Source organism: Nilaparvata lugens, chromosome 2 (genome assembly GCF_014356525.2).
Source record: "Nilaparvata lugens isolate BPH chromosome 2, ASM1435652v1, whole genome shotgun sequence".
Taxonomy (NCBI): Eukaryota; Metazoa; Arthropoda; class Insecta; order Hemiptera; family Delphacidae; genus Nilaparvata; species Nilaparvata lugens.
Genome location: NC_052505.1, coordinates 11580040 through 11606071, shown reverse-complemented (window position 1 = coordinate 11606071; position 26032 = coordinate 11580040). Strand labels below are relative to the sequence as shown.

General features: G+C 33.9%; 1 protein-coding gene across 6 annotated transcripts in view; it reads left to right on the top strand.

The window, feature by feature from the left end:
- The first annotated feature begins 2956 nt into the window (after positions 1 to 2956).
- Positions 2957 to 26032, top strand: part of LOC111049967 (neuronal acetylcholine receptor subunit alpha-7) — a 148353-nt gene continuing 125277 nt past the window's right edge. For 4 of the 6 annotated variants that reach the window (XM_039420546.1, XM_039420544.1, XM_039420548.1 and 1 more), the window contains exon 1: positions 2957 to 3125. In XM_039420546.1, coding sequence (XP_039276480.1) covers positions 3071 to 3125 — 55 coding nt within the window. In that variant the 5' untranslated portion in view covers positions 2957 to 3070. The remainder of the gene's footprint in view (positions 3126 to 26032) is intronic. The other 2 variants (XM_039420547.1, XM_039420545.1) reach the window with 1 other exon arrangement.

Here is a 26032-nt window from a genome sequence, read left to right as displayed (position 1 = left end):
ATCAATTCTGATGAAAAGTCATTTTCAATCATGAAAATCATAGCATACATAATTATGATGTTGGTGAACTTGTTAAAATTCTTTAACTGAAAGTATCAACAGCAGGGAGAACAGCTGGGAGGAATTCCGATGAGAGCTATAATTATCCAAAAATTATTTGCCAGGCGGAATTCGAGCCTTGCTCCACCAGTTCAGCAAACAGGTACATAAATATACTGTACATACCTCCATAACTTCACTGCATACCTGTTTGGCAAATAGGAGATTCGATTCCCGCTCGGGCAAACAATTTTTTGATTGTAGCTCTCATTAAAATTCCTTTCAGCTGTTCTCTCTGTTGTCAGAACGTTCAGCTCCAGAATTTATTATTCAGGGTAGTTCAAAGCATTAAACTTTGATTTTGTTGAATAATAGTAGGATTTAGTTGGTTTTACCTGGATTGTAATTGCATATATGAATAATATTAAATGAATAATTATTTTTAGATTATTCTCTGGAGATTCACTACCTTCAAGTTCTGAATAGTGTGTTTGTCTTTTCGGTCCTAAAGTTTCATAGTTTTTTCAATGTTTGGAATTTTCCATTAATTTGTAATTAATTTAATTCAATTTGGAAGTATTTTTTTTTGATTTGAAAATGATTTCTGTGTCTATGGATTGTAAATTGAGTGTGTAATTGAAGAATTTTGAAATGACTTACATAACCTCTAGCTTCATTTTGAGTGTTGTATAAATTAGAATTAGAACCGTTTTGGGTGTGAGTTAGCCTGTGGTACTTTTCTGTAGGTTGAATAATTCTGAATGATTGGATAAATAAATAAATAAACTCAGTTGAACCGAAATTCAAGTGGAACTTTAAGCTAGTGCCAATGTAGGTGACCAAATTTCTGCAACAAAATATTGAATTATAAAAAGAGTCAACAGGCCTGTCCTCTTCTAGATATCATGTCAAATACTGTTTAAGCAGCTACATAACTGTACCCTTGCTATTGTCCGTTATGATTGCCTAAATACATACGGTACTCATATCGCACCGATCTGGAATATATATCACAAAACATCTCCGCAATCTATAGAATTGAGAGAGACTGGAAAAAAAATCAATTTTCAACAATTCTTTCTTTAAATCATGATAGCATTTTTATGGTTCGTTGGATTTAATCCCAATTTTATTAATTCACACATCTCATATCCTATTACAAGAGCAGCATCAACAATAGTCATACTGGTAATACAAAGTTCCATTATACACGAAACTAGGTCTTAGGTCTTACAATACAAACTAGAATAGGATAGAATATTAATTTATTTCGAACTCATATCAAGTTTGATAAAACTCGTCATTGTTGATGAGGAAAGAGTTATGGTGGTACTGTGAATACTTTAATGGCTACTCAGCAAGTTTCAATGCCTACTACATTGCAAGTTTCAATGTATACTACAGAACCAGTATATTTGACGGGACTTGGTCGGGACTCGGACTGAACAGAATGGAAAACCAATACAAGGCGTATGCTACCTCCTCGTACTGTAAAGCTTTCGCTACGAACAAGAGAAATCGAACATGCTTGTTCACTCCCGACCGGAAATTTTGGTTTCGAAGTAGGAGCAACCTGAATAGCAGAAGTTGAACGTGAATATTCATGGCGCTGCGGATTGAAACAATGCTAAACAGACACATGATACGCACAGATAAACCTGAACTAGCATTTGAGCAATCATTTGAAGTGCGTAATTCACAACGTTTGACCAATGATTTCAATTTTTAGCGATGCCTTTGTTGTAGAGTGTCAATTGACAATCTTCATCACTTACACGCATGAAGGTGACGGTTGTCGCATCAGGGGTTTTTCGGGGCTGACGAAGCCTCAATATACATTGTCAGTAAACTATAATATTTGAAAGTCCAAAAATGTACTGGGCTCCGTCCACAGTACCACCGGCTAAATATGTCTCAAATTAAACTCTTAGCTTGCCTGAATTATTTGTTTGAACATGCATCCTTTGCAAAAATATCTACTAAAGAATATAAGGATTTTCAAATCAGATTCAATCACCTGTTAAATTGAAATTTACATCCTATATGTAGTTCTTTGGGTTGTGAGATCTCCGTCTATTCCGATTAAAGATAGAAATATCCTTTCCCAGATGTGGAGATCATTCAAATATCCTCGGTATTATTATATTTCAGTCTTTTAATAACTTTTATTAATAACTTTTGTAAAAATTACGACTGTAAGCTCTTTTGTTAGAATATTTACATTTTATGGTTTAAGTTAATTTATTTTTAATTGATTGCATCAAATAAATTATACAAATGGACTTTGATGGCAACTCCCAAAATAGAATTTTCTCGGGAGTGTCTTCTCAATAGAATAATTATATCTTGTAGTAATGTTGTGTTTGTAATGAATGCTTATTGAGAAATAAAATTATTATTATTATTATTTTATTGAGATAGGGATTATTAAGGAAATACTTGTATCTTTTTTAGCCTCTATTGATGATGTTTTAATATGTTGTGAGGGTATCAATAGGAATAGTGAAATCCAATATCGGAATGCAGCAATTCATTTCCAATAAAGTGGATCGCGCGACTGGGTAAAATGAGAAACAAAGTAAAATAGGTCAGTAGTTCAGATGAGAGGCAATTGGGGGTGATATACTGTGACTTGTCTGTTGTGGTAGGGAGAGATGTGCAAGACAATTCGATTGAATAATGTTTCCATGTCATGGAGTGAAAAGCGTTCTGTTTGATATAGACGAGCAGGGTAGCCACCAGAGAAAACGTTATTAGTTGAGTAATAATAAGAAGGTGGCTGTTAATACAAGTTTGCGGGGTTGGTTGGGTTATGGGTGGGGGCGGGGTGGGACCCCAGAAGGGGGTTATGGGGGGTGGGGTGCGGTGGGGTGGTTTGGTGGTGGGGGTGCTCTGACGAGGTACATACTGCAAGCTCAGTGGAGCCTGGAGCCTGGATCGCCCCACACGCACGATGGGGCTGCCATGCCAGCAGGTTGCTCTATTGCTTCTGTCACTGACCAACAGCACCGTTTGCTGAACTACTCCAGAGATGTCCCACCTCTACGCCACTGCTCTTCTTGTCCTTGTTCTACTTCAATTCCAGAGTAAGTAGCCAATTGTTCCCTAATTCTACAACAGCAGTAACCCTGGTTACTGGCTGCTCTCATTCCACAGGTGTAGCAAACATACCTGTCGCTGCATGATAACGCCATTATATCACAACATACAAAATACTATTGCGTCTCAATCATCTTTCAATCAATAAATCTATTCGTTCGTTTTAAACCTTGAACATGAACTGGCTTGTTAGGTTATTCAATGTGGATAAGTATGGAGGAGGGACAACTACATGTGTACGTTGGTCCATCTTCCAGGATATCATCTTCCAGGTCCATCTTCCTACCGAAGTCATACAAAACCTACAGACTATTATAATAAATACAAAACCTACAGACTATTATAATAAATAATTCAGGGTAGAAATTAATTATATTATGAAAAAATTAATGATAGGAATATCACATTTTTCTTCAATAATTTTTGGATTCAGCAGATCTCGAAGCATGAACTAATCGCGGCAAGTTCATGAATTCTAAAACATGAAGATTTCTAGAAACTCTGTATTTCTAAAAATTTTGGAAATTTGAATTCCAACTCTAATGGAAAGATCGCTGTAATTCTCAACTCTGTTAATCCCAATTGAGATCTGTTTGATTCATTCAAATATGACTTCAATATTCTAAAAATTACTAACAATTGAAACGATTCAATTGAATTTTGATAGATAGATGGCTTTCTAATAACCCTGATTCAACTCTGATTTGATACATATTATGGTATAGTTTTAATCAATATTATAGGAATTTCATAAAAGCGTGAGGTAATATTATTTGTATATTCTGAGACATTATAAGAATTTCTTGAAGAGGTAACTTTTGTATTTTGCTTTATATTTTACATTAAAATTATTTCCATCATACTTTGTTGCTCGGCATAACCGATTATATGACAATATTTTCAATCATTAAACAAGCTACTTGTATTAATTTTAAGAATGGAATCTTGACTCGGATATTCTGAGGTCTTGATATTATGTCAAATCCAGTAGTCTCCTATATATTTTTCGAAATATATTTTCATCATTATCACAGAGATCATGGTTTGATCTACGGATGGAATTTTTAAATGAAACAACAGGTATTTTGAACTTAATTGAAATTCGAAAATCGTTCATGCAATTATTAATTGAGTTCCTCAATTCATCATTGAAGCTACCTCGATTTCTAAGTATCATGATGGGAACAGAATTTCTCGTTTGATGAAAACCGTGATTGTTCGCGAAACATGCTACTTGGGGCAATGCAGACTACTAGAGGTAGCCATTTTGAATTTTGCATCCCGTTCTCAAGTCCTTGTGATGAGATTCTGCATATTATAGTGATAATGATGCCGGAATCTAGTTTGCACGCCATATACGTTAACGGAATTGCAAAGTTGCCGAGCTGCACAGTTGGAAGCGACATTGCCATGGAAACAAAGAAATCTGCCAGCCACCAACCTCTCCTCTTGCCACCTCGCGCTCCCCCAACCTTCCCCTCCACCCATCTAGAAAGAAAAAATGGACCATTCCAGTATCACAGGAATATGATACATTCAGAATTTTTCAATTTTTAATGTTTTTGTCAATAATAGCTGAATATATAATCAAATATATGAATATAATAATAATAATATGATGTTTTATCCTCAACAGCACACTATACAAGAATACAAATTCATAACATCCTAAGCTTGGCTTTCGCCGTCAGCTCGAGTTGAGATTTCTCATTTTATCTATTATAAGAATTACAGAAAACTTTATTCAAAAGTGAACATTCAAGAGAAATTCAATATATACAAATAAATCAAACATAACAGAGAGATAAAAAACTATGAAAGCAACAACAATTCACAGAAAATCTTAATGGGCTATTCCACAATATCAACAAAAAAATGCAGAGACGTTCTATTGAACAGAATGCCAGTCGGAAAGTATAATGTCGATTGAAACCAAATGAAGACAGTTTCCGACTAGCATTCTGTTCAAATATATGAATATAATAGTCAATAATAACAAATCAAATCATTTCTACGTTTAAAAAAATATTCTTTCCACACTTGATTGCTTACAAATTATTCGTTTTCAGTTTCTCCTTCATGAAGAAACGGGAGTTATTGAGTCACTCAAATCATAAAGATCCAATGAATAAGATGGACGGGGATATTTGAACATTCAGAGTTTTTCAATTTTTAATGTTTTGTGACAAGAATAGCTAAATATATCATCAAATATATGAATATAATAGTCAATAATAACAAATCAAATCATTTCTACGTTTAAAAAATATTCTTTCCACAAAGAATTGATTGCTTCCAAATCATTCGTTCTCAGTTTCTCATTTATGAATAAATGGGAGTTATTGATTCACTCATATCATAAAGATACAATGAATTGGATGGACGGGAATATTTGAAGAGAATATTACAGGTGATGGGAGTGGGTTATACTTTGCTCTACAAAACCAAGTTTCAAAATTATACTGGCATCAATTCTTCATAAAGGCTGTCAGTTAGAATTCTCTTATAACAATAATTTCAGACTTTATAAGCTAGAGTCCTGCAATAGATTGATTACCATGATTATTAAAATTTATTGATCTACTCATATTATACATAATATCGGGGCACCGAGCTTCGCTCGTTATTTTTATTCATTTATTGATAAACAGAACACAATAAATTCTCTAAAATCATCGTGTTTATATTTCACAGCTGGCTATAAGTTGGGCTAGGAATTTCGGGGATGCGATATTTCGATTTTTCACATACTCACCCGCTCACTCACTTTTTTACTATCCACAGACGACGAAAGTCTCAGCTGTTTCAGCCAAGGATGAATTGTCCTTTTAATGTCGTTCAGCGAGTTTTCCCAAGGATGAGATCTTGTGCAATTGAATTAATATATAAAAACCTACTATGTTCCAAATTTCGTGGAAATCGTTGGAGCCGTTTTCGAGATCCGTTGAACATAAATAACCAGATTTATAAGAATAGCCAGATATAAAAATACAGAAATTGCTCGCTTAATTTAATAGGATACAATATATATGATTGACTAGAATATTTGGATGAAATGGTAATGGAATTGTTTTAAATTTTGCCGTACAGTATCCAAGTTTTAGAATTATGCTGGATTGAATTTTTATAGACATTTTGAATTTTGAAATATTCTCTTCTATAACAATAATTCAAAACTTTATAAGGTGGAGTGCTGAAATAAATTTATTAATTTAAATTATTATAGTTTATTTTGCGGACAATGCAGTACAATTATACAAATTTTATCAAACAATAGGTTCTACACAAAAGGAGAGTAACAGTAATTGAAAACATTGATTGGATTGATTGATTGTGGAAGAAATTATTGGAGAGGAACAAATTAATAACTGATAACTTCAATTCAAATGACAGAAAATATTTCACGATATAATACAGATACAATAGAATCACTAATGAGGCTTTCTAGATTTCTTGCACAATCATATTATATTTATTAGAAAATCAATTCTGATGAAAAGTCATTTTCAATCATGAAAATCATAGCATACATAATTATGATGTTGGTGAACTTGTTAAAATTCTTTAACTGAAAGTATCAACAGCAGGGAGAACAGCTGGGAGGAATTCCGATGAGAGCTATAATTATCCAAAAATTATTTGCCAGGCGGAATTCGAGCCTTGCTCCACCAGTTCAGCAAACAGGTACATAAATATACTGTACATACCTCCATAACTTCACTGCATACCTGTTTGGCAAATAGGAGATTCGATTCCCGCTCGGGCAAACAATTTTTTGATTGTAGCTCTCATTAAAATTCCTTTCAGCTGTTCTCTCTGTTGTCAGAACGTTCAGCTCCAGAATTTATTATTCAGGGTAGTTCAAAGCATTAAACTTTGATTTTGTTGAATAATAGTAGGATTTAGTTGGTTTTACCTGGATTGTAATTGCATATATGAATAATATTAAATGAATAATTATTTTTAGATTATTCTCTGGAGATTCACTACCTTCAAGTTCTGAATAGTGTGTTTGTCTTTTCGGTCCTAAAGTTTCATAGTTTTTTCAATGTTTGGAATTTTCCATTAATTTGTAATTAATTTAATTCAATTTGGAAGTATTTTTTTTGATTTGAAAATGATTTCTGTGTCTATGGATTGTAAATTGAGTGTGTAATTGAAGAATTTTGAAATGACTTACATAACCTCTAGCTTCATTTTGAGTGTTGTATAAATTAGAATTAGAACCGTTTTGGGTGTGAGTTAGCCTGTGGTACTTTTCTGTAGGTTGAATAATTCTGAATGATTGGATAAATAAATAAATAAACTCAGTTGAACCGAAATTCAAGTGGAACTTTAAGCTAGTGCCAATGTAGGTGACCAAATTTCTGCAACAAAATATTGAATTATAAAAAGAGTCAACAGGCCTGTCCTCTTCTAGATATCATGTCAAATACTGTTTAAGCAGCTACATAACTGTACCCTTGCTATTGTCCGTTATGATTGCCTAAATACATACGGTACTCATATCGCACCGATCTGGAATATATATCACAAAACATCTCCGCAATCTATAGAATTGAGAGAGACTGGAAAAAAAATCAATTTTCAACAATTCTTTCTTTAAATCATGATAGCATTTTTATGGTTCGTTGGATTTAATCCCAATTTTATTAATTCACACATCTCATATCCTATTACAAGAGCAGCATCAACAATAGTCATACTGGTAATACAAAGTTCCATTATACACGAAACTAGGTCTTAGGTCTTACAATACAAACTAGAATAGGATAGAATATTAATTTATTTCGAACTCATATCAAGTTTGATAAAACTCGTCATTGTTGATGAGGAAAGAGTTATGGTGGTACTGTGAATACTTTAATGGCTACTCAGCAAGTTTCAATGCCTACTACATTGCAAGTTTCAATGTATACTACAGAACCAGTATATTTGACGGGACTTGGTCGGGACTCGGACTGAACAGAATGGAAAACCAATACAAGGCGTATGCTACCTCCTCGTACTGTAAAGCTTTTCGCTACGAACAAGAGAAATCGAACATGCTTGTTCACTCCCGACCGGAAATTTTGGTTTCGAAGTAGGAGCAACCTGAATAGCAGAAGTTGAACGTGAATATTCATGGCGCTGCGGATTGAAACAATGCTAAACAGACACATGATACGCACAGATAAACCTGAACTAGCATTTGAGCAATCATTTGAAGTGCGTAATTCACAACGTTTGACCAATGATTTCAATTTTTAGCGATGCCTTTGTTGTAGAGTGTCAATTGACAATCTTCATCACTTACACGCATGAAGGTGACGGTTGTCGCATCAGGGGTTTTTCGGGGCTGACGAAGCCTCAATATACATTGTCAGTAAACTATAATATTTGAAAGTCCAAAAATGTACTGGGCTCCGTCCACAGTACCACCGGCTAAATATGTCTCAAATTAAACTCTTAGCTTGCCTGAATTATTTGTTTGAACATGCATCCTTTGCAAAAATATCTACTAAAGAATATAAGGATTTTCAAATCAGATTCAATCACCTGTTAAATTGAAATTTACATCCTATATGTAGTTCTTTGGGTTGTGAGATCTCCGTCTATTCCGATTAAAGATAGAAATATCCTTTCCCAGATGTGGAGATCATTCAAATATCCTCGGTATTATTATATTTCAGTCTTTTAATAACTTTTATTAATAACTTTTGTAAAAATTACGACTGTAAGCTCTTTTGTTAGAATATTTACATTTTATGGTTTAAGTTAATTTATTTTTAATTGATTGCATCAAATAAATTATACAAATGGACTTTGATGGCAACTCCCAAAATAGAATTTTTCTCGGGAGTGTCTTCTCAATAGAATAATTATATCTTGTAGTAATGTTGTGTTTGTAATGAATGCTTATTGAGAAATAAAATTATTATTATTATTATTTTTATTGAGATAGGGATTATTAAGAAAATTTTCACAACATTCGTATCTCAACTTTAGCCGATCAAGTCTAATTGAAAAATTCGATAGAATTCTTACTGAAATATTAAACTCTTAGCACAGCCTTTCAGATGAACCTGTGAATTTCATCCAATTTTTAATTTCAACTTTCAACTTTTCCAGTTCAGTTGTTCTTGTAATGAATCAATAACCTTTCTATCACATACTCAACGTTGAATACACTTCTCAGAGTCATAACATGAAGATAATGTAACAGTAGCTGAATTAGTAGTTCACACCTCCAAAATCGAGGAGATGTCTAATTATTCATTGGGTTCATTAGTTCTCATTTATCCTTCACTACCAATGGGAAGTAAGCTGATTTAGAACATCACATGCAAGTCACTGTCTAATGTGACTTTCGTTCAATTTGGGGCATAACTTACATCAAGTTCCATAATTATCCATTTATATGATGCTTTGGGTTCATATCACTCATATGGAACAAGGAATAGGGCTACTTTGAGTTTAATCAGGTTCAATTACACCAGGACTTAAAAAACATTCATCTATACAGCGATAAAATTATATAATTTTTCACCTCCTTCAATCAGGAACCTAGAGATTAAAAAATTTAAAAACAAATTAAAAGCAATTTTGTCAGAAAATTGTATTTATAAAATAAATGAGTTTTTCGAAATAAATCTTGAAGTGGAATAGCCTTATTACTTAATTGTTACATTGAGATCAGAGGAAAATTTCTTGGTGTAGAATTAGTTATAATGATTTACCTGTGTGCGATTGTGACTTATATTATTTAATAGTTCTATTTATTTTTTATATGTCTACTTTTGTTACCATTTGACGTTGTAATGCATTTGATGTTCCTCTTTTGCTGCTACAATAAAACATTTATTTATTTATTATTTTATCATTTATTTATTAGTGATATTAGAGGTAACTTGTAACTCGCGTCCATTTTTCAATAGAGGGTATATATTATTAATCTTCACCTCATGTTTAACAACAATTTTATGATTAAAAGATGAGAGTTTCAATCTGAAGACTTACGCGCCACGAACACACGCCACATCTAAACGAAACACAAAAGGTTTATTGTTTCCCTAGAAATAAGATGAGGAAGCAGCACTATACATTTCTTGTGTGAAAATATGAATAATAGGGCCAGAAGTTTAGCTGGTAGGAATATTATATTTTTCTCTTTCTAATGAGAGAATAGGAAGTCTTGCGTGCCTAAATTACTGAGAAATAATTATTTGATTATGCATTTAGGTAGGAACTTTGTCAATGCCATGGATATAGTTGAGTCATGAAGAACATTTAGAAGTTTGAAGAACATATAAAGAGAGTTGATTTTTATGTAGCGCATTACAGTTACGCTGTAAAATTATGGAAAGCACTGAGTAATTCTAGAAAGTTCCAGAAGCGACTATACAGCAAGTTTCAAAAACTTCTTACATTAAGCAGGAAAATTGAATTTTTAAACAACTAATAAATCATCTTTTCCTCATGTTATTTGATGACAAGGATTCTCCCATTATTTGACTTGGTCCCTGCAGAATGTTGTTTCTTTTCAACTACCTGTTGATATTATGTTGAGAGAAGAAATTTTCTCTCGTCTTCACATTACACTCCAGACTCTATTGTAAATAAATGGTATTGTTATTAAATGGATTCTCAGGCAAATTTCTAGTTCCAAACAGTTTTAATTAAAAATTGAATAGAAAATATCGATATGTTTATCTCACTCATAACTAAGACAAAACGAGTTCATATCAATATTTATAAAATACCCTTTTTTGAAATTATTAAAATAATATATTAAAAATACAAATTAATTATCTATTATTCTATTAATTTATTAATTTAAAAAAGGGTTCTATAATTCTATTTCATGGATAAAAATAAGTAGCCCTGAACTCATACATTTTAAAATGATATCAATATGTTTATCTCACTCATGACTATAGACAAAACAAGTTGATATCAATATGTTTGTCTCACTCATGATTAATGACAAGTGACAAATGACACGTGAGTTTTGAAAGGGTGAGAGGTATTTGAAAGAGCATAGAGGTTCGAGCTAACCCAATTCTTGTGATACTTCTAGACTTTATGGTTTTCCAAAAGAATATCAAAACATGATGTAGCCTATGCAACAAAAGTTCAGCGAGTGTGTGACTGGAAAGGAATGATAGAGTGAATTTTGTTTTGATTCAGTGAGTTTTTCTGTGGAGAAATCCATGTAGATTGAACAAATATTTTTTACCTTCAACACAGACAAAAGGAAAAATCACAGTTGAATTATTATTATTGTACTCGAAATTTTTTGACCGCGGTACTGTTTTAATTTGTTAGTATGAATATCAAAAGCTCTATGTAAACAACAGACCATGGAAATGAAATTCTTGAAATTCTGGTTCACTGGGAACAAACTAGTGTTTGCAATAAAAGTGGTATTTTTTCAGCTCAGAACAGAATTGGATATCCCGCTGATCAAATATGACACACAAGAGAAGCCACTGATGGACAGAAAAGGCAGAGACAGAAACTATTGGAGCCCCAATGAGCGCAGTATATGTGTTTTGGATGATATAAGTCAGGGAACAACAGTCAAATATCACTCGACTTTCAATTTGGCTCTCGTTCTCCAATCCTATATGAATTCTGAATACGGTCTGTGTTCACCGCATTTCACTCGGCTCGCTTCGATGCTATATAAAAGGATCCATACACGTACCCAATATACGTTCCATACATTCTACTCAAATCTCTGGTTTGTACACGTTCAGACACCTAGTCATGGACATGCAAAAGCATTCTCTCTATCTCTCGCTCTTGCACATTTATTCGCTCTTTCTCTATTAATGAACACCATTCCATTTCGAAGCTCTCTTTTGTTGGAATGGAAGTCAAGTGCGAAGCAGTTTAGTTCAACACCACTAACATTCCTGTGAAGCATTCAAATTATAGTTATCCTAGTTATCCATGTTTTCGAATATTCCAATCAAATCTATCCATTGATACCTAATTACCCCATGCAGGGTTTTATTAGCATAATATGATAAGTTTCAGAGAACTGAATCATTCCGCTTTTATCACCCAAATAAAATACTAACATGAAATTTACTTTAGAAACAGCTTTACTGAATAATGAGGTATCTTGAATCTTGTCATAGTCTCATCTGAAACGCTTAAATATTTACAATGAGTAAGTCTCACTGCCTTTGACCAATTTTTGAGCCTCCTTGATATCATTCTTTATCATCTTTCCCATGCTACTTTTCGGGTGTCATGATTCAAAAATTTCAATATGATCAATTTGGTGCAGAAAGTTCAACAATTCTGTTGTTTTTGGTTATTTCATACGTGATGAATTGAAAAATTCTTAATTTATCCTATATACTTATCAATAATTCACAAGATCTATAGAAAACGTTCACATTCCAACTATTCTATTAGGTTACTGTAGATAATAATACGAAATGATACTTCGTCTTTCATACATCAGCACTCCATAATCATCATACATCTTACAAGGTCTAATCTACACAATTCGAACTCCTTTTATCAATCCAATATTTGATTAGAATTGTGTGAGCTTCAAAAGCAAATTTTATATGTGAATACTACTTTTTAAGTCTGAACATTATTTACTATTCATTCTCATCAATAATATTTTGTGGGAATGTGAATACTACTTTCCAAGTCTGAACATTATTAAATATTTATTCTCATCAATAATATTTTGTGGGACACAAAATATTTTGTTTTTTATAATTTGGAACAATTCACAAAAAGTTAATTAAACGCAATTGGTTCATTAAAAATTATCACAATTTCAAAATTCATGATATTGTTGAGGCATGACATAGACCATACACAACTAGTGAATACTACTTTCCAAGTCTGAACATTATTTACAATTTATTCTCATCAATAATATTTTGTGGGACACAAAATATTTTGTTTTTTATAATTTGGAACAATTCACAAAAAGTTAATTAAACGCAATTGGTTCATTAAAAATTATCACAATTTCAAAATTCATGATATTGTTGAGGCTTGACATAGACCATACACAACTAGTGAATACTACTTTCCAAGTCTGAACATTATTTACAATTCATTCTCATCAATAATATTTTGTGGGCCACAAAATATTTTGTTTCTTATAATTTGGAGCAATTTACAAAAAGCTAATTAAACGCAATTGGTTCATTAAAAATTATCACAATTTCAAAATTCATGATATTGTCGAGGCATGAAATAGACCATACACAACTATAATCATGATATCAATTTATTCATTAGTACAAAATTACCTATTAATAAAATTATTTTGAAAGAGGATGGAACTTCAATAGAAGTTGTATCTCGTAGCTCAACCTAGAAATCAATTCTAGAACAATATATATTCTCTACATCGCCATCATATATTATCATTATCATCACCACTTCACGGATTAGGTCTATCTTAAATTGTCTTGCCACTATTTATTTTAGCTAGTGTCAGAAAGAGTCTTATCAATCCAGCGACTTATTCTGCTTGGTGTCTTCCCAGTTGTACTCGACACTCTATCAGTCTGTGCCAAACTCATGCCAAACAGATAGCTCAACAAGATTTGCTACAAGGGTCGAGTCAATTAGCCTTGCTAAGAGCCTTTGTTTACGCTGCGGATGTTAATTGTATGTTGTTTCAAGGATTGTCTTGGTCAGAGTGTGAGGAGAACATCTTGTGCAGTTCGTTGGTCGCCGCGGCGATGATGAAGGTTGATGATGGTGGGGGGTGGGGTGGAATCTCTCCTTTATCCTCCCCCTCTCCCTCACACGGCAGCAGACAACAGCAGAGGCGACGACGGGTCCCCGGAGGTCTGTCGGCCTGAATTATTCAACCCGACCCAACGACATCGTGCCGGGAATAAGTGGAATGAAATAACATTCCTGACAGAATATTAAAGCAAAGTTTCCCACCCTGTGTGGTTCAACCTCTTCAATAACGGCCCGTATCATGCAGATAACATAACTTGTAAGCTTTCTTAAACTACATTGCGGATGGAACGCTCACTTCAGCGACTGCGACATTCATAAACGTAGTCGCTAGTCGCAAGTCGCAACCCACCTGGGAACAGTCGAGATGGATATTGCAATTCCATGTCGTACATCACACACAATTCAATTCACTTTCCGCAAAACAAATACTCCGACAAGTTAGCGCGGACTCTCCGCAATATCCTCTCTCGATTCCCTTCCGACCTGAGGATGATTGGAACATTCGTTTATTGCTCCAGACATTCGTCTCATGTTCAGAAGTTTGTGCACACTCAACTTCTTTGAAAATTTGGATGGTTCTCAGAAAGAGCTGTACATCTCTTTGGGAAATTTTTATATTTCTCAGAAAGAAATTCATATCTTCTTTCCATTGTTGATTGTAGTAGTTGTCAGAGGGGTTATTGGAGATTCAGGCATTCTAGCTCATTATAGATCATAGTCAATGATATGACAGCGATCCCATTTTTTAAGTACTGTCTTCCATGAAAAACATTGATATACATCTAAGGTGTGCCTGGAGTGGAAGGTTTTGTTGGTAAATTTGAATACTTATTTTGGTTTAGCAACTTTTTCATGTCTTCAATCAGTGCTTCTCAACCGGTTGGTAGTTAACCGTCTCCAAAGTGTAATATGTATAAACTACATGTTCTCTTGCGGAGACAAAAATATGATTTCAAATAACCGACTTGAAAATAATCACATAGCTAACCTAAAAATCACGATTATCAAATATTATTATGTAATTGAACTTTGACAAATTTTCTACCACATCAGTAATAAGACAAACGTTCTTGAAACTCTCAAAACTTTAGAAGTGGAAAAAACTCCCCTAAATATGTCGATGTCATATGAATGTCAAACTATGCAAAATTCTTGATTTCTAAATCAAATTTATAGACTAGGAATGATTTGATAATTTCCATTAGAACCTCGAAAAATGGATTTTGTCTACATTGATTCGGCAGCGAAAAGTTGTAGAGAAGGCTCACATGTTTTTTATTGACAAAATTATAACAAGGCAGTTGTGGGTTTCGACCTGTTGTCTCCAAAGAGATATTGTAAAATAAATAAATAAACAACAATCAATTTCATTTTAACTATGTTTATGCAACAACTTTGTTCGTTAATCCTCTTATTCATGTAAAAAATCACAAATCAGATTCAGACAATTTCGAGCAACACACTGAAGAACTTTTTCTATGTATCATAAGACATTCTACGTAGCATACTCAGGGTTTTTTATCAATAACTCTCAATATATGGAGTGATTTGTAATATGATGCTCAAATCGTAGAGTCTTGCGTTATGGCGAATTATGAAAAAACGTAACTAAAATTGAATCTTTCCATTCAAGAGTTGCTCAGAAGCTGGACACATCATCTATAGAATCAACACTCGACAGAAATAAGATTTTTTAGATTACAAACACCATTCTCAATCTTCCATGTGTGATGCTAGCAAGCTAGCACGATTGTGATATTCGAGGTGAACAGTAGTCACGCCCTGAAAACATGTGATTTGAATAGAGTTGTGGAGGCTGCACAACAAAGGCTTGATGTAGTGACGTGTGGTGCTGGAGCTCTGCGTTCAAGTCAAGAGAGTGCTGTACACTTGACAAGCAGATTAATGTAATTCCTTTGTTCCACTTCTTTTACCATTCATCTTGATAGCTGACAGTGATTTTATCCGATTTCCGTCTCTATTGTTTATTGAGCTCAAGTTGTGACTTCATTCGCACCCAATTGAGAAGTGAGATTAGAGGGGCTTATTTAGAGTGGTTTGAGAATGTTACAATTCCAACATTCAGTAAGTTTTGGATATGATGAGAAATTCATACTTCCGGAACTTGAACACTGAATGTACCGCAACTCACAGAGAATACTCCGAGTGTGAGCTGGTTAATGGAAGATCATCTTGGAAAAGCTAATCTTGACTGTTTTCTTCTCAGCATAAGTGAAATATAAAGTCGTTACAACACGAAAAATCAGATTCATCAGGCTTCTCTACAGCTACAATCAATCGCTCTGATCAAATATTATAATTGATCCACATAATATGTCTCATACAAATGCTCATCAATCACTATATCGAAGTTATCATATATTCTCTGTGTGGTCATGATCATACTCATCTCAGGAGAATCGATTAGATTGGACAGTAATCCGTTAAGGGAGCTCAGTTCATGAATTCAATCGACAGTGTCAAACTGAGAACTGGAGTTATGATCAGATCTTAACGACTCCTACATTAGGAGCTGGTCTTCTGTTATCTAGTGTAATCTAAACGAGGCCATGAATTCAACTTCCAAAGGCAAGCTATCTATTCAACTACGCCTTGGAAATCTGGTGATTGATTGTGTATTATCGAGGCTAAGTTGATGATATTGTTGGTGTTGGCTGCATTGTAACAGTATGTCGCCTTTGATCATGCATATTTCATAGAGGTATTGAATTATTGAATTATTTCTACACATAACGCTCAGTAGTATGCATAATTAATGAGCAATCCTCACTCTCATCAACTTCTCATCACTTGTGAAAGCTGTAAGAGTGAATCATTCATCACAGAGCTCCAAACAATCATAATTCTCATAGACTGTTCTCGAATTGAATGTGGAACTAATTTGTATGACATACACCATTGTGGTCTAAAACAAACTTATATTTTGGTTTTTACATGTGTTTCAAGAATAGAGATGACTTTGTTGATAACATAAACTAATTACTGATCTAAAAGGAAGATCATTATTAATGATCATATTTGGTTGTAGGAGAGTTCACTCTGGATTCTGAAATCTGTCGATTCTTAGTTATTCGAATTACACAATTGGAGCAAAATTTCAAATCTTCTAGTTCCCTCTTTGGAATTTGGAAAGAACTTTGAATCAAATTCAAAAATAGATTCCATTCATTTGATTGTATTTTACTTTATTAAATTGTTGAATTTAACGTATTGATCACGCGAGTCAATTTTCAAGAATACGTTTCGATGTCTTCACGTGGATCGTCGATTAGAATAACAAATTTGCGGATCCGCGTGAGCGTTTAGTAAAAATTGAATTCACTTATAATATGAAAGTCTGTGAATGAGAAATGCATTGATAATACACAAAGCTGGTTGATATCATTCCCACCCTCAAGTCCAATTTTGTGAAGCTAAGAGAGCAAAAACAAATATTATACTATTTGTTAATCTGTTAATCGTTTTAATCAAACGAATCCACTCACTACAATCACAGTTTACATGAAAAGACTATTGAACTTTAATCCTAGGCACCTAGGCATCAGAAATCTTATTACAAGTACTCATGTTCATGTTGTACAACAACATTATAATATTATATCTTACAAAATACGTACTTTTATAATTTTATATCATGCTGGATTGCTTCCTATGCATTTGATAATACTATAGTTCCAAGTCCACAAGAGCGTAAGTTTCAAGTTAAGCTTGTTGCCTATCTTGCCCCTGCTTTCGAAGTGAACGTTTTTATCCTGACCCACTTCAATGGATGAATTCTGTAGGCTGAAAAAATAAGCTACAGCCAACACGTAAGTCCGGGCTTGTGGATAACGGATGAGCCGGCAAGTTGGAGGTGAAATGGTGGGCTCAAGGGGGATTTGTTACAACTTTCAGTCATTTGTCAGAGACGGTACAGCCAGCTTCCAGATCAAAAAGGCTCGCATTTCAAGTTATTGTCTTGAATCATTCATTCCATTGAACACATGCAACAATTCTTATCACAGCTATCATTTCTTCTTTTTTATGAACGATAAATCATTGTTACAGCGATGGAATGATCATTTTCAGATTAAGTGCCGGTTGCACAACAGCCGGTTAAATTTTAACCGTGATTAATTCCACGAGAACCAATCAGAGAAGCCGTCTTTTCAAAAACGCCTTCTCTGATTGGTTCTCATAAAATTAATCACGGTTAAAATTTAACCGGCTGTTGTGCAACCGGGCCTAAGCGTTGTAGTTCTTCAAACTTCTCCATACATTATCACTTTCAAAAATATACGTTATATTCAAATAGAAACGGTAAATTTTCACTTCATCAAAGTTCCATCCCAATTATTTTTCCAATGTGGGAAATGTATTGAATTATAGTTGCGAATACGTTGAACCGTCGGTCCCGGCTGCCTGAAAAGCAGTCGTTCGGTCATGTCAGAGGCCCTGAGATTAATCAGTTGCGACCTGAAAACTCTGACACCAGACCTGAACCACTCGATATTATTATTACTCGTATTATTATAGTTGCGAAAAATGTATAAAAGACTTTAGAGCTTCTTATTCATCAGTCGGTTCATGATATTCATGTTCAATATATCAATCAATACGTTACAAATACTTGAATCATATCATTACAATATTAAAGCTATAAATATTACTGAATCGACTTTTAAAATTGCCGTGTACATTAAATTTTAAACTGGAATTCACAGTGATATAACTTCGCTTTTTAAGTTTGTCTGTGAAAATACAGATACTAATCCAACCTCTTCCTATATTTTGAGCTAGCCGTCAGGCTCGCTTCGCTCGCCATATCCGTTGAGCCAGGGGCTCCGCCCCCTGGACCCCCGACTGGATCGTCCAAGAATGAGATCAGAAGGATCGCTTCGCTCGCCTGCATTTTTCATTTGAGCATTTTCATCATATGTTAGGACGATCCAGTCGAGGGTCCAGACTAAACGTCTGGCTAAACGGATATGGCGAGCGAAGCGAGCCTGACGGCTAGTAATATAATATTCCCAGGGATAGCTCTGATTGAAGTAGCAGTGCCCAATCAATTTTTCCCCGATAAATGCATTTCAATCTTCAACTTGGTGCCAACCTAACAAAGTCAACTCAACTTAATGCCAACCTGACAAAATTATTGATTTAGTTACCAGTTAACAACTGTTTCGAAGAGGTACTCTCTCTAGATTATAGTTCTATATTAACATATGGTATGGCCTTTTTTCAATTATAATTAAAAGAATAAGAAGAATATACATGCTTAAATACGAACTTTAAACCCTTAAAAGCCACCCTTGGAGTTAGAATATTGCCAAAAGATTTCTTAGTGCGCCTCTAAAGGGCCAACTGAACATACCTACCAAATTTGAACGTTTTTGGTCCGGTAGATTTTTAGTTCTGCGAGTGAGTGAGTGAGTCAGTCAGTCAGTGAGTGAGTGCCATTTCGCTTTTATATATATAGATGCACAAATGCGAATAAAAATATTCCATTATTAAGTAACTACAGAGACTAACTACTTCTTATTATTTCATTGTTCCAGTATGTACTTCAATATGCATTCATAATGATGTCTGCACGAAAATCGAACGAGATGATCTCCATTGATATTAAAATATACTCCCCACTCCATACTATAGGAATGAGGATTGACCATAATATTTAAGCATGAAATGAGTGAACTAATTGCAAGTGACTGGCGTCCAACAAGGTCATTGATTTGACGCTGGCTTGTTTTATCCTGCCGATAATGACAACAATTATTGTGGCAATTGCATTGATAGGGACCGTCGAAGGTCACAGTGGCAACCAATGCACCATTATGGGCGAGCCACGTACAATGACCGCACTGCACTGGCCATTACATGGTGGCTCTCTGGCCGCATGTCACGTTCCCTGTTAGTTGCGGCAACACCGTAAAGAATGAAGCCTGCCATACCGACCAGCCGCTTGTGTCAAGCCATTACTCTCGTGTTTCCCGCGCTTTTTAATAGCGCGCCGGAAATTCCACTCCGCTTCATCAATTATTAACCGACGCCATTGTTCCCTAACCAGAAAAATCATTTCCCGCGCGCATTGCTGATCTCCAATAATTATCTTTTCCACTCGTATGCTCTGTTTTCCGTAGCAAGGCAATTCATTATCGACAAGCTTTTGCCTTTTCGAAAGTGTTTCTGGTTTTCATTGTTACCTGCATTAATTGTTTCCAACATTCGTGTATTCTCACTTGATAAATTTCCATGTAAAACAACGAATTCGAAACCTCCAATTAACTGTGCATTAAGGGCTGGTTTCCGAGCTCGGGATTTAGCTAAGTTCTAGACTTTAAACAGCTGGAGTCGGAAAATTGGCTTTCCAAAACGGGGCGTAGTCAAAGTTTTTATGATAATCATTATTTTTTCACTTCTATAAATTGGAAACGTTTCTCCTTAACCAAATAAAACATTCCTAGATTGTTCAAAATAGCTGAAACTTTCCACTATTTTCTCTTCATTTCATTTTGTGTTCGTTTTTCCAGTTTTTCGAAATTTAATATGAACGTGGACTGCGACCACGCCCTGTTTAGGAAAGCCAATTTTCTGACTCCAGATGTTTGAAGTCTAGAGCTTATTAGCTAAATCCCAAGCTCGGAATCTGGCCTCAAATCAATCTTCGATCAATACTTACATGGTTTATAATGATGTGCACATTTTCTCTTAGGGTCACTACAATATTATCAATGGGATCAGAGATAAAATATTAAGGTGTGTACAGACTTGAGCGTCAAAAACACGCGAATTTCATTTTCCAGCAGCTGATGCTATCTATGCTCATTATATTAGCATCTTACTGTTTCTGTACAAATACAGATATAATCAGCTGATGGAAAGTGTAATGCGCGGGTTCGTGGCGCTCAAGTCTCTACACAGCTCAAAATAAATAGCTGTGCTTGCTATTTGATCGCCATTTTGTAAGGTTTGCATGAACCGCTCGTAGAGGAGGGGTTTGTCTAGGCCAATGACAGATGTTCACCTTGATGATGATTCACGGCTCTCATCGAAACTGGTGCTCGGTCGTTAGTATAGATACTGCTGCTCTTCACTTCAAGTTAGTTCATCAGAAATTGATAATAATCTTTCAGCCGTTACCGGTATTTCGATTCTACATGAATCTGTGTTCAAAAATCTAAATCTGTTAGATTTAATCTCCTTATTTAATGTGATACTTCTATGTTCATAATTCATATTTCTTCGAGATTTTTCATACGTTTTCCTCCTCAAAACTCGCTCAATCATCGATTATTTAAAGGATAATATTTTCAGGACGCATCTTTATTGAAAGAACGATACTGTCATTAATATTCAATTATAACTAGTAGTTCTGTGAACAGTAGACCTCACGCAGTATTCTCATCTACAAGTACCAGATGTCAACTGTTTTAAATGTTAACAAACTCAGTTCACGTTTGAATTTGTATTTCATATGATATAATTCATCCAGTTCCGTGATGATCTTTCTATGTGATGAAAATTAATTTTTTAGAATCAAGAATATTATAATTCCTCCAGCATTATTTAGTTCATTTGTTTATTTTTATCCACCTATTAAATTAGTTTTTTTGAATGTGAGAATATTGATACTGATGGGCACGCATAATAATAACATGACTGCAAAACAAAATATTGAAACCAAAAACCTTAAAGCTGCGATTAGACCAAATTTATTAAAAAAATGTTAATAACTCAATCCTTTTAGATTATATTAGATTGAACATAACTTATCATACACATGATGAACATCCGTTCAATCCAATAGAATCAATAAGGATTAAGTTATAACCATTTTGTTAACTTTGGTGTAAACCAAGCTTAAAGATGCATACCTCTTTAAACCTTATACAAATACAATAATAGACTGGCTTCTCCACACATCTATGTAATCACTTGTCAGCTGATTTATGATGAATAATTCTATAGTCTGACTTTTACTCTAATATTGGCGTATGAAGGAGGCTCCTTTTTCCTCTTATATTATCCTTGAAATGAAAATTTTCCAAAAACCTTGTATTTACGTCGACGCGCAATTTAAAAAGGAACATACCTGTCAAATTTCATGAAAATCATGAAATATAATTTCACGTAAATGCACAACATATAAATATATAAACATTCAAACATTTAAACATTAAGAGAAATGCCAAACCGTCGACTTGAATCTTACACCTCACTTCGTTCGGTCAATGAGGCAACCAGATCAATACAATCGATCAAAAAGCTTGTTCGGATCAAAGAGATTCCCTAAAGAGGATGGGATGATTGGGAAGGCTCTTGTCTCTGGAAAGATAAACAGTGCTGCAAAAATTGAACTGCGAGTCAAAGATAAAAGAATGCAAAACAGCTCGATAATGAGGGCACGATGGCTAAATCGAACAATGAGTTGTAACTTCACAGCCAAATGATAGTCTCCTACGTTTGTCTTCCACTATTCTCTATTTTCCTTCACTGACACTTTTGAACCGAAACCAATGACATCACATTGAACAATAACTAGGCTTATTTCGATGGATTCAATAAAGAATTTGAAAAAATAAAATATGCTGTACCAATAATAATATAAATCTCAGTTCCCTTTCAAATTATTTTTGCAAAAATTGATTCAATCACTTGAAAATGGCATTAATATCCGAAACATGTTGTGACAAAATAATTCAATAGGGTACTGAGATTTATATTTTTATTTATATTAAAAATATCCCTGAAGAAAAAATACAATAAAATATGCTGTACAAATATGGAATGGATGTAGCAATGATAAAATTGATTGATAACACTTGATAGAAAAAGTATTAATACATTTTTAGGCTTTGAAAAAGAACCATTGATTGAAAAAGTATTTATACATTTCTCTCATAAATTGAATGGCTGTATTTTCCAAAAACTGTTTAATCGATTGGCGATCGTACGAGCATTAATCTCTTGAAAAGCCTGAGAGACATTTTTTCTTGATGATAAATTCATTGATTGGAGATTGAAATAGTATATTTCGCACCTAGGCCGAAAATGAGACTTTTCCGGCTCGAAATCGGTTTTCAAGTCCGAGGCCGTAGGCCGAGGACTAGAAAAGATTGAGAGGCGGAAAAACATTTTTTCCCATGGTGAGAACGTTATTTTTCGCCACACAGAAAATGAACAATATAAATATGAGAATAATTGTTTATTAGGCACTTCCAAAAGCAAAACAGGAAGGCCATAGCTCTAGCGAATCAGAGGTAATCTGAATATCAGGAAATTGTCCAAGTATTTTTATTTTTTATTCTGATTTTTCTAAATAACCTAAAAGATTATGTTCAATTATGTAAGAGATTGAGTTTATACATTTTATTCTTCCAAATGACAATAAGATTATTATTATAATAAATGTTTTGATTCTTGAATAATAAACACAAATAATGAAAATTTTTTTGATCAGCTGTTTTAGCACACTTGAAATTTGGCCAATCTGAATGTCAACGTCAACAATGCTTGTTCGGAAGTTTAGGTTAGAAGTTCTATCCTACTCTGAAAATCGAATTTGAATAGTTTATAATATATATCTTATCTGTATTTTATTCATCCAAATAAAATGATAGTATCTCATTGCAGAATACTTATTCAATTCTAGAAGCATAAACTGATTCCGTTTCATAAACCATTTTGTAAACACGTTCACATCAAATCAGAATCAGCTGACTTCAAGGTTATTTTACAGCCCTAGGGCCGTAAAACTTTTACCGGCCTGGTCAGAAAACAATCATTTTCGGCCTCCATATGACGCACGAAAACCAGCTCATTACATCCAAGTGGGGCGTAAACTGATTTTCCACACATATTTGAATATCAGTGAATGAAAATAGCCCAGAAATAAGGTCTTACAGTTTGTTTGTTGGATTTTCAAGTTCATTGGATCCAGTTTGAAACTAGATGACCAAATATTTGGTTTATACTTACTTTTCCTGGTATTTGAATGAGAAATATCCAGATAAAGGCCTTCAAGTAGTTGAAAATCATGATTATTCTGAGTAAGGCACACGTCTAGAGAGCTGTTTGGGCAAGTTAGCGGGGCAAAAAGCCTTTTTCTCTCATGTTTCTGTGTAGCGCTCGTATTCTAACATAGAATCCCATTACCAAAGTCTTGCGCATCTGCAATGTTTTTGCAATGGAAATGGATTCGCCGCTTTTGTTCGAAATGTATAGCTGAGAAATGGCACTCACTGTTTGAATATTCATAGCAATCGAAGCGATTCCCTTTGGACGAAGAATTTTCGGAATGTTCAATGACTTGAGAATGCTTGTTCCAGAATCGAATGAGGCTTCCCGATACTACTGCACCGATTCATAGCATTTTTATTTCAATATGTGGAGGAAAATGTTGTTCTTTGCAAATGACAAAAACTTATTGAAGCAGATTCTCAAACGGTACAAGCAATCTGGTGCTATTGAGATTTGAATTGGATTTCCTGAATAAAATTTTGCATTAAGAGTAGTTCAATAGACAACTCTTTTCTCTATATGCAGAACTTTTTGGATGGAGCAAGAGGTAGTAATAATATCACTTCTTGTGAGAAAAATATTATATTCAGGAAATACATTGTTTCTCGCAATCTGAGACATATAACTGCTTTCTATTATGCATTCCACGTCAAGAAGGATTTCATTTTTGGAGCTGGAATCTACAGACATCACTACAAAGTTTCAATGATAACACGTAATAAAGTTAAGATTAATTTCATATGTCTTTTCCAATTTGTAGTCGTTTAGACTACAGTTCATAGTTTATTTCGTGTTTCCTGTTTGTGAAATCTGTTATTGTTCAGATGAGGTGGAACAAAATATTTCGAATTCATTCAGGAAGTTTACATTCAAGAAATGAGTCAACAAAGTTCATCTCTTCAAATTACGAATGTATTTTCACGAAGGTATCTGAATATTAGGAAGCTGCGAAATATCAAAGATATTTTCTTACTTCAGGAATACTTTAGAAGATCAATGATACAATGTACAACAGATTTTAATAATATGGATTATGATTAATACATTCAGTTTCGAAATCTGGAACAGAATACAAGTTTTAACAATTATTATAGCTCTGGAGTAGCTTACTTTTTGCAAGAAAATGAAATTTCATGAATGAAAATGACTAGATATTGTGAATAACATTCTCATTAATTCAGAATGTGTGATACTATTTTCGTTTGCTATACCATTATCAATCTCCAGTAAACTGAAAGCTTGAACATTGAGCAGCATAATATTATATCGTTAGTGTGGTGAAGCCATTTGATTGGACATGAGCTTTTGACCAATGAAAGTTGAGCTCTACTCTCATTGGCAGACACGCAGAGGAATTCCAAATAATATGATCATGAAAACCGTTAAATAACAGCAAATAAAGAGAGACTTCATAACTTATCAAACCAAATGGATTACATGAGTGTTAATTGTATATTATGGAATTTAAGAACAAGTAAACACGAGAATACAATAACTGAAACAAATATATAAAATTGATATCAAGAAAGGAGCCAAGGTTAACCTAGAAGAATAACAAAATGTGGAAACTGAACAACCATTATATGAAAAGACAAAATATTGGTGGTCGTGGCTAGAATGACTCATTTTTTTAACTATACAAGGGATCGTTTTCTATTATCCTAGTGATTTGCATTGCTTCTTTAGCTGGGTTTACACGAAAGTTATTAACAAAATGTTAATAACTTAATCCATTTAGATTCTATTGGATTGAACGGAACTTAACAAACACATAAAATTTTCATCATGTGTATGATAAGTTATGTTCAAACTGATAGAATCTATAGGGATTGATTATTAACATTTTGCTATCAACTTTAGTGTAAACGTAGCTTTAAATGTTCAACTTCTTCTGCTTGCCTTCTGAATTTACAAGCAGGAATTCAGCAGTTTCTTTAACCTCAAACTTATGATTATTTGCTATTAAAATTTCCACATCAGGAATAATCCTTGAAATCATTATATTATATTCTCACGATGACATATTATATTCTCTGATTCAATCAGAATTATGAAAATGAAATCACATTATTATCAATCCATTTGTACAAATAGGGCCAAATGTAAATAAAACTAGGAGAGAAATAATAAGGCAAACCTTGACCTATTT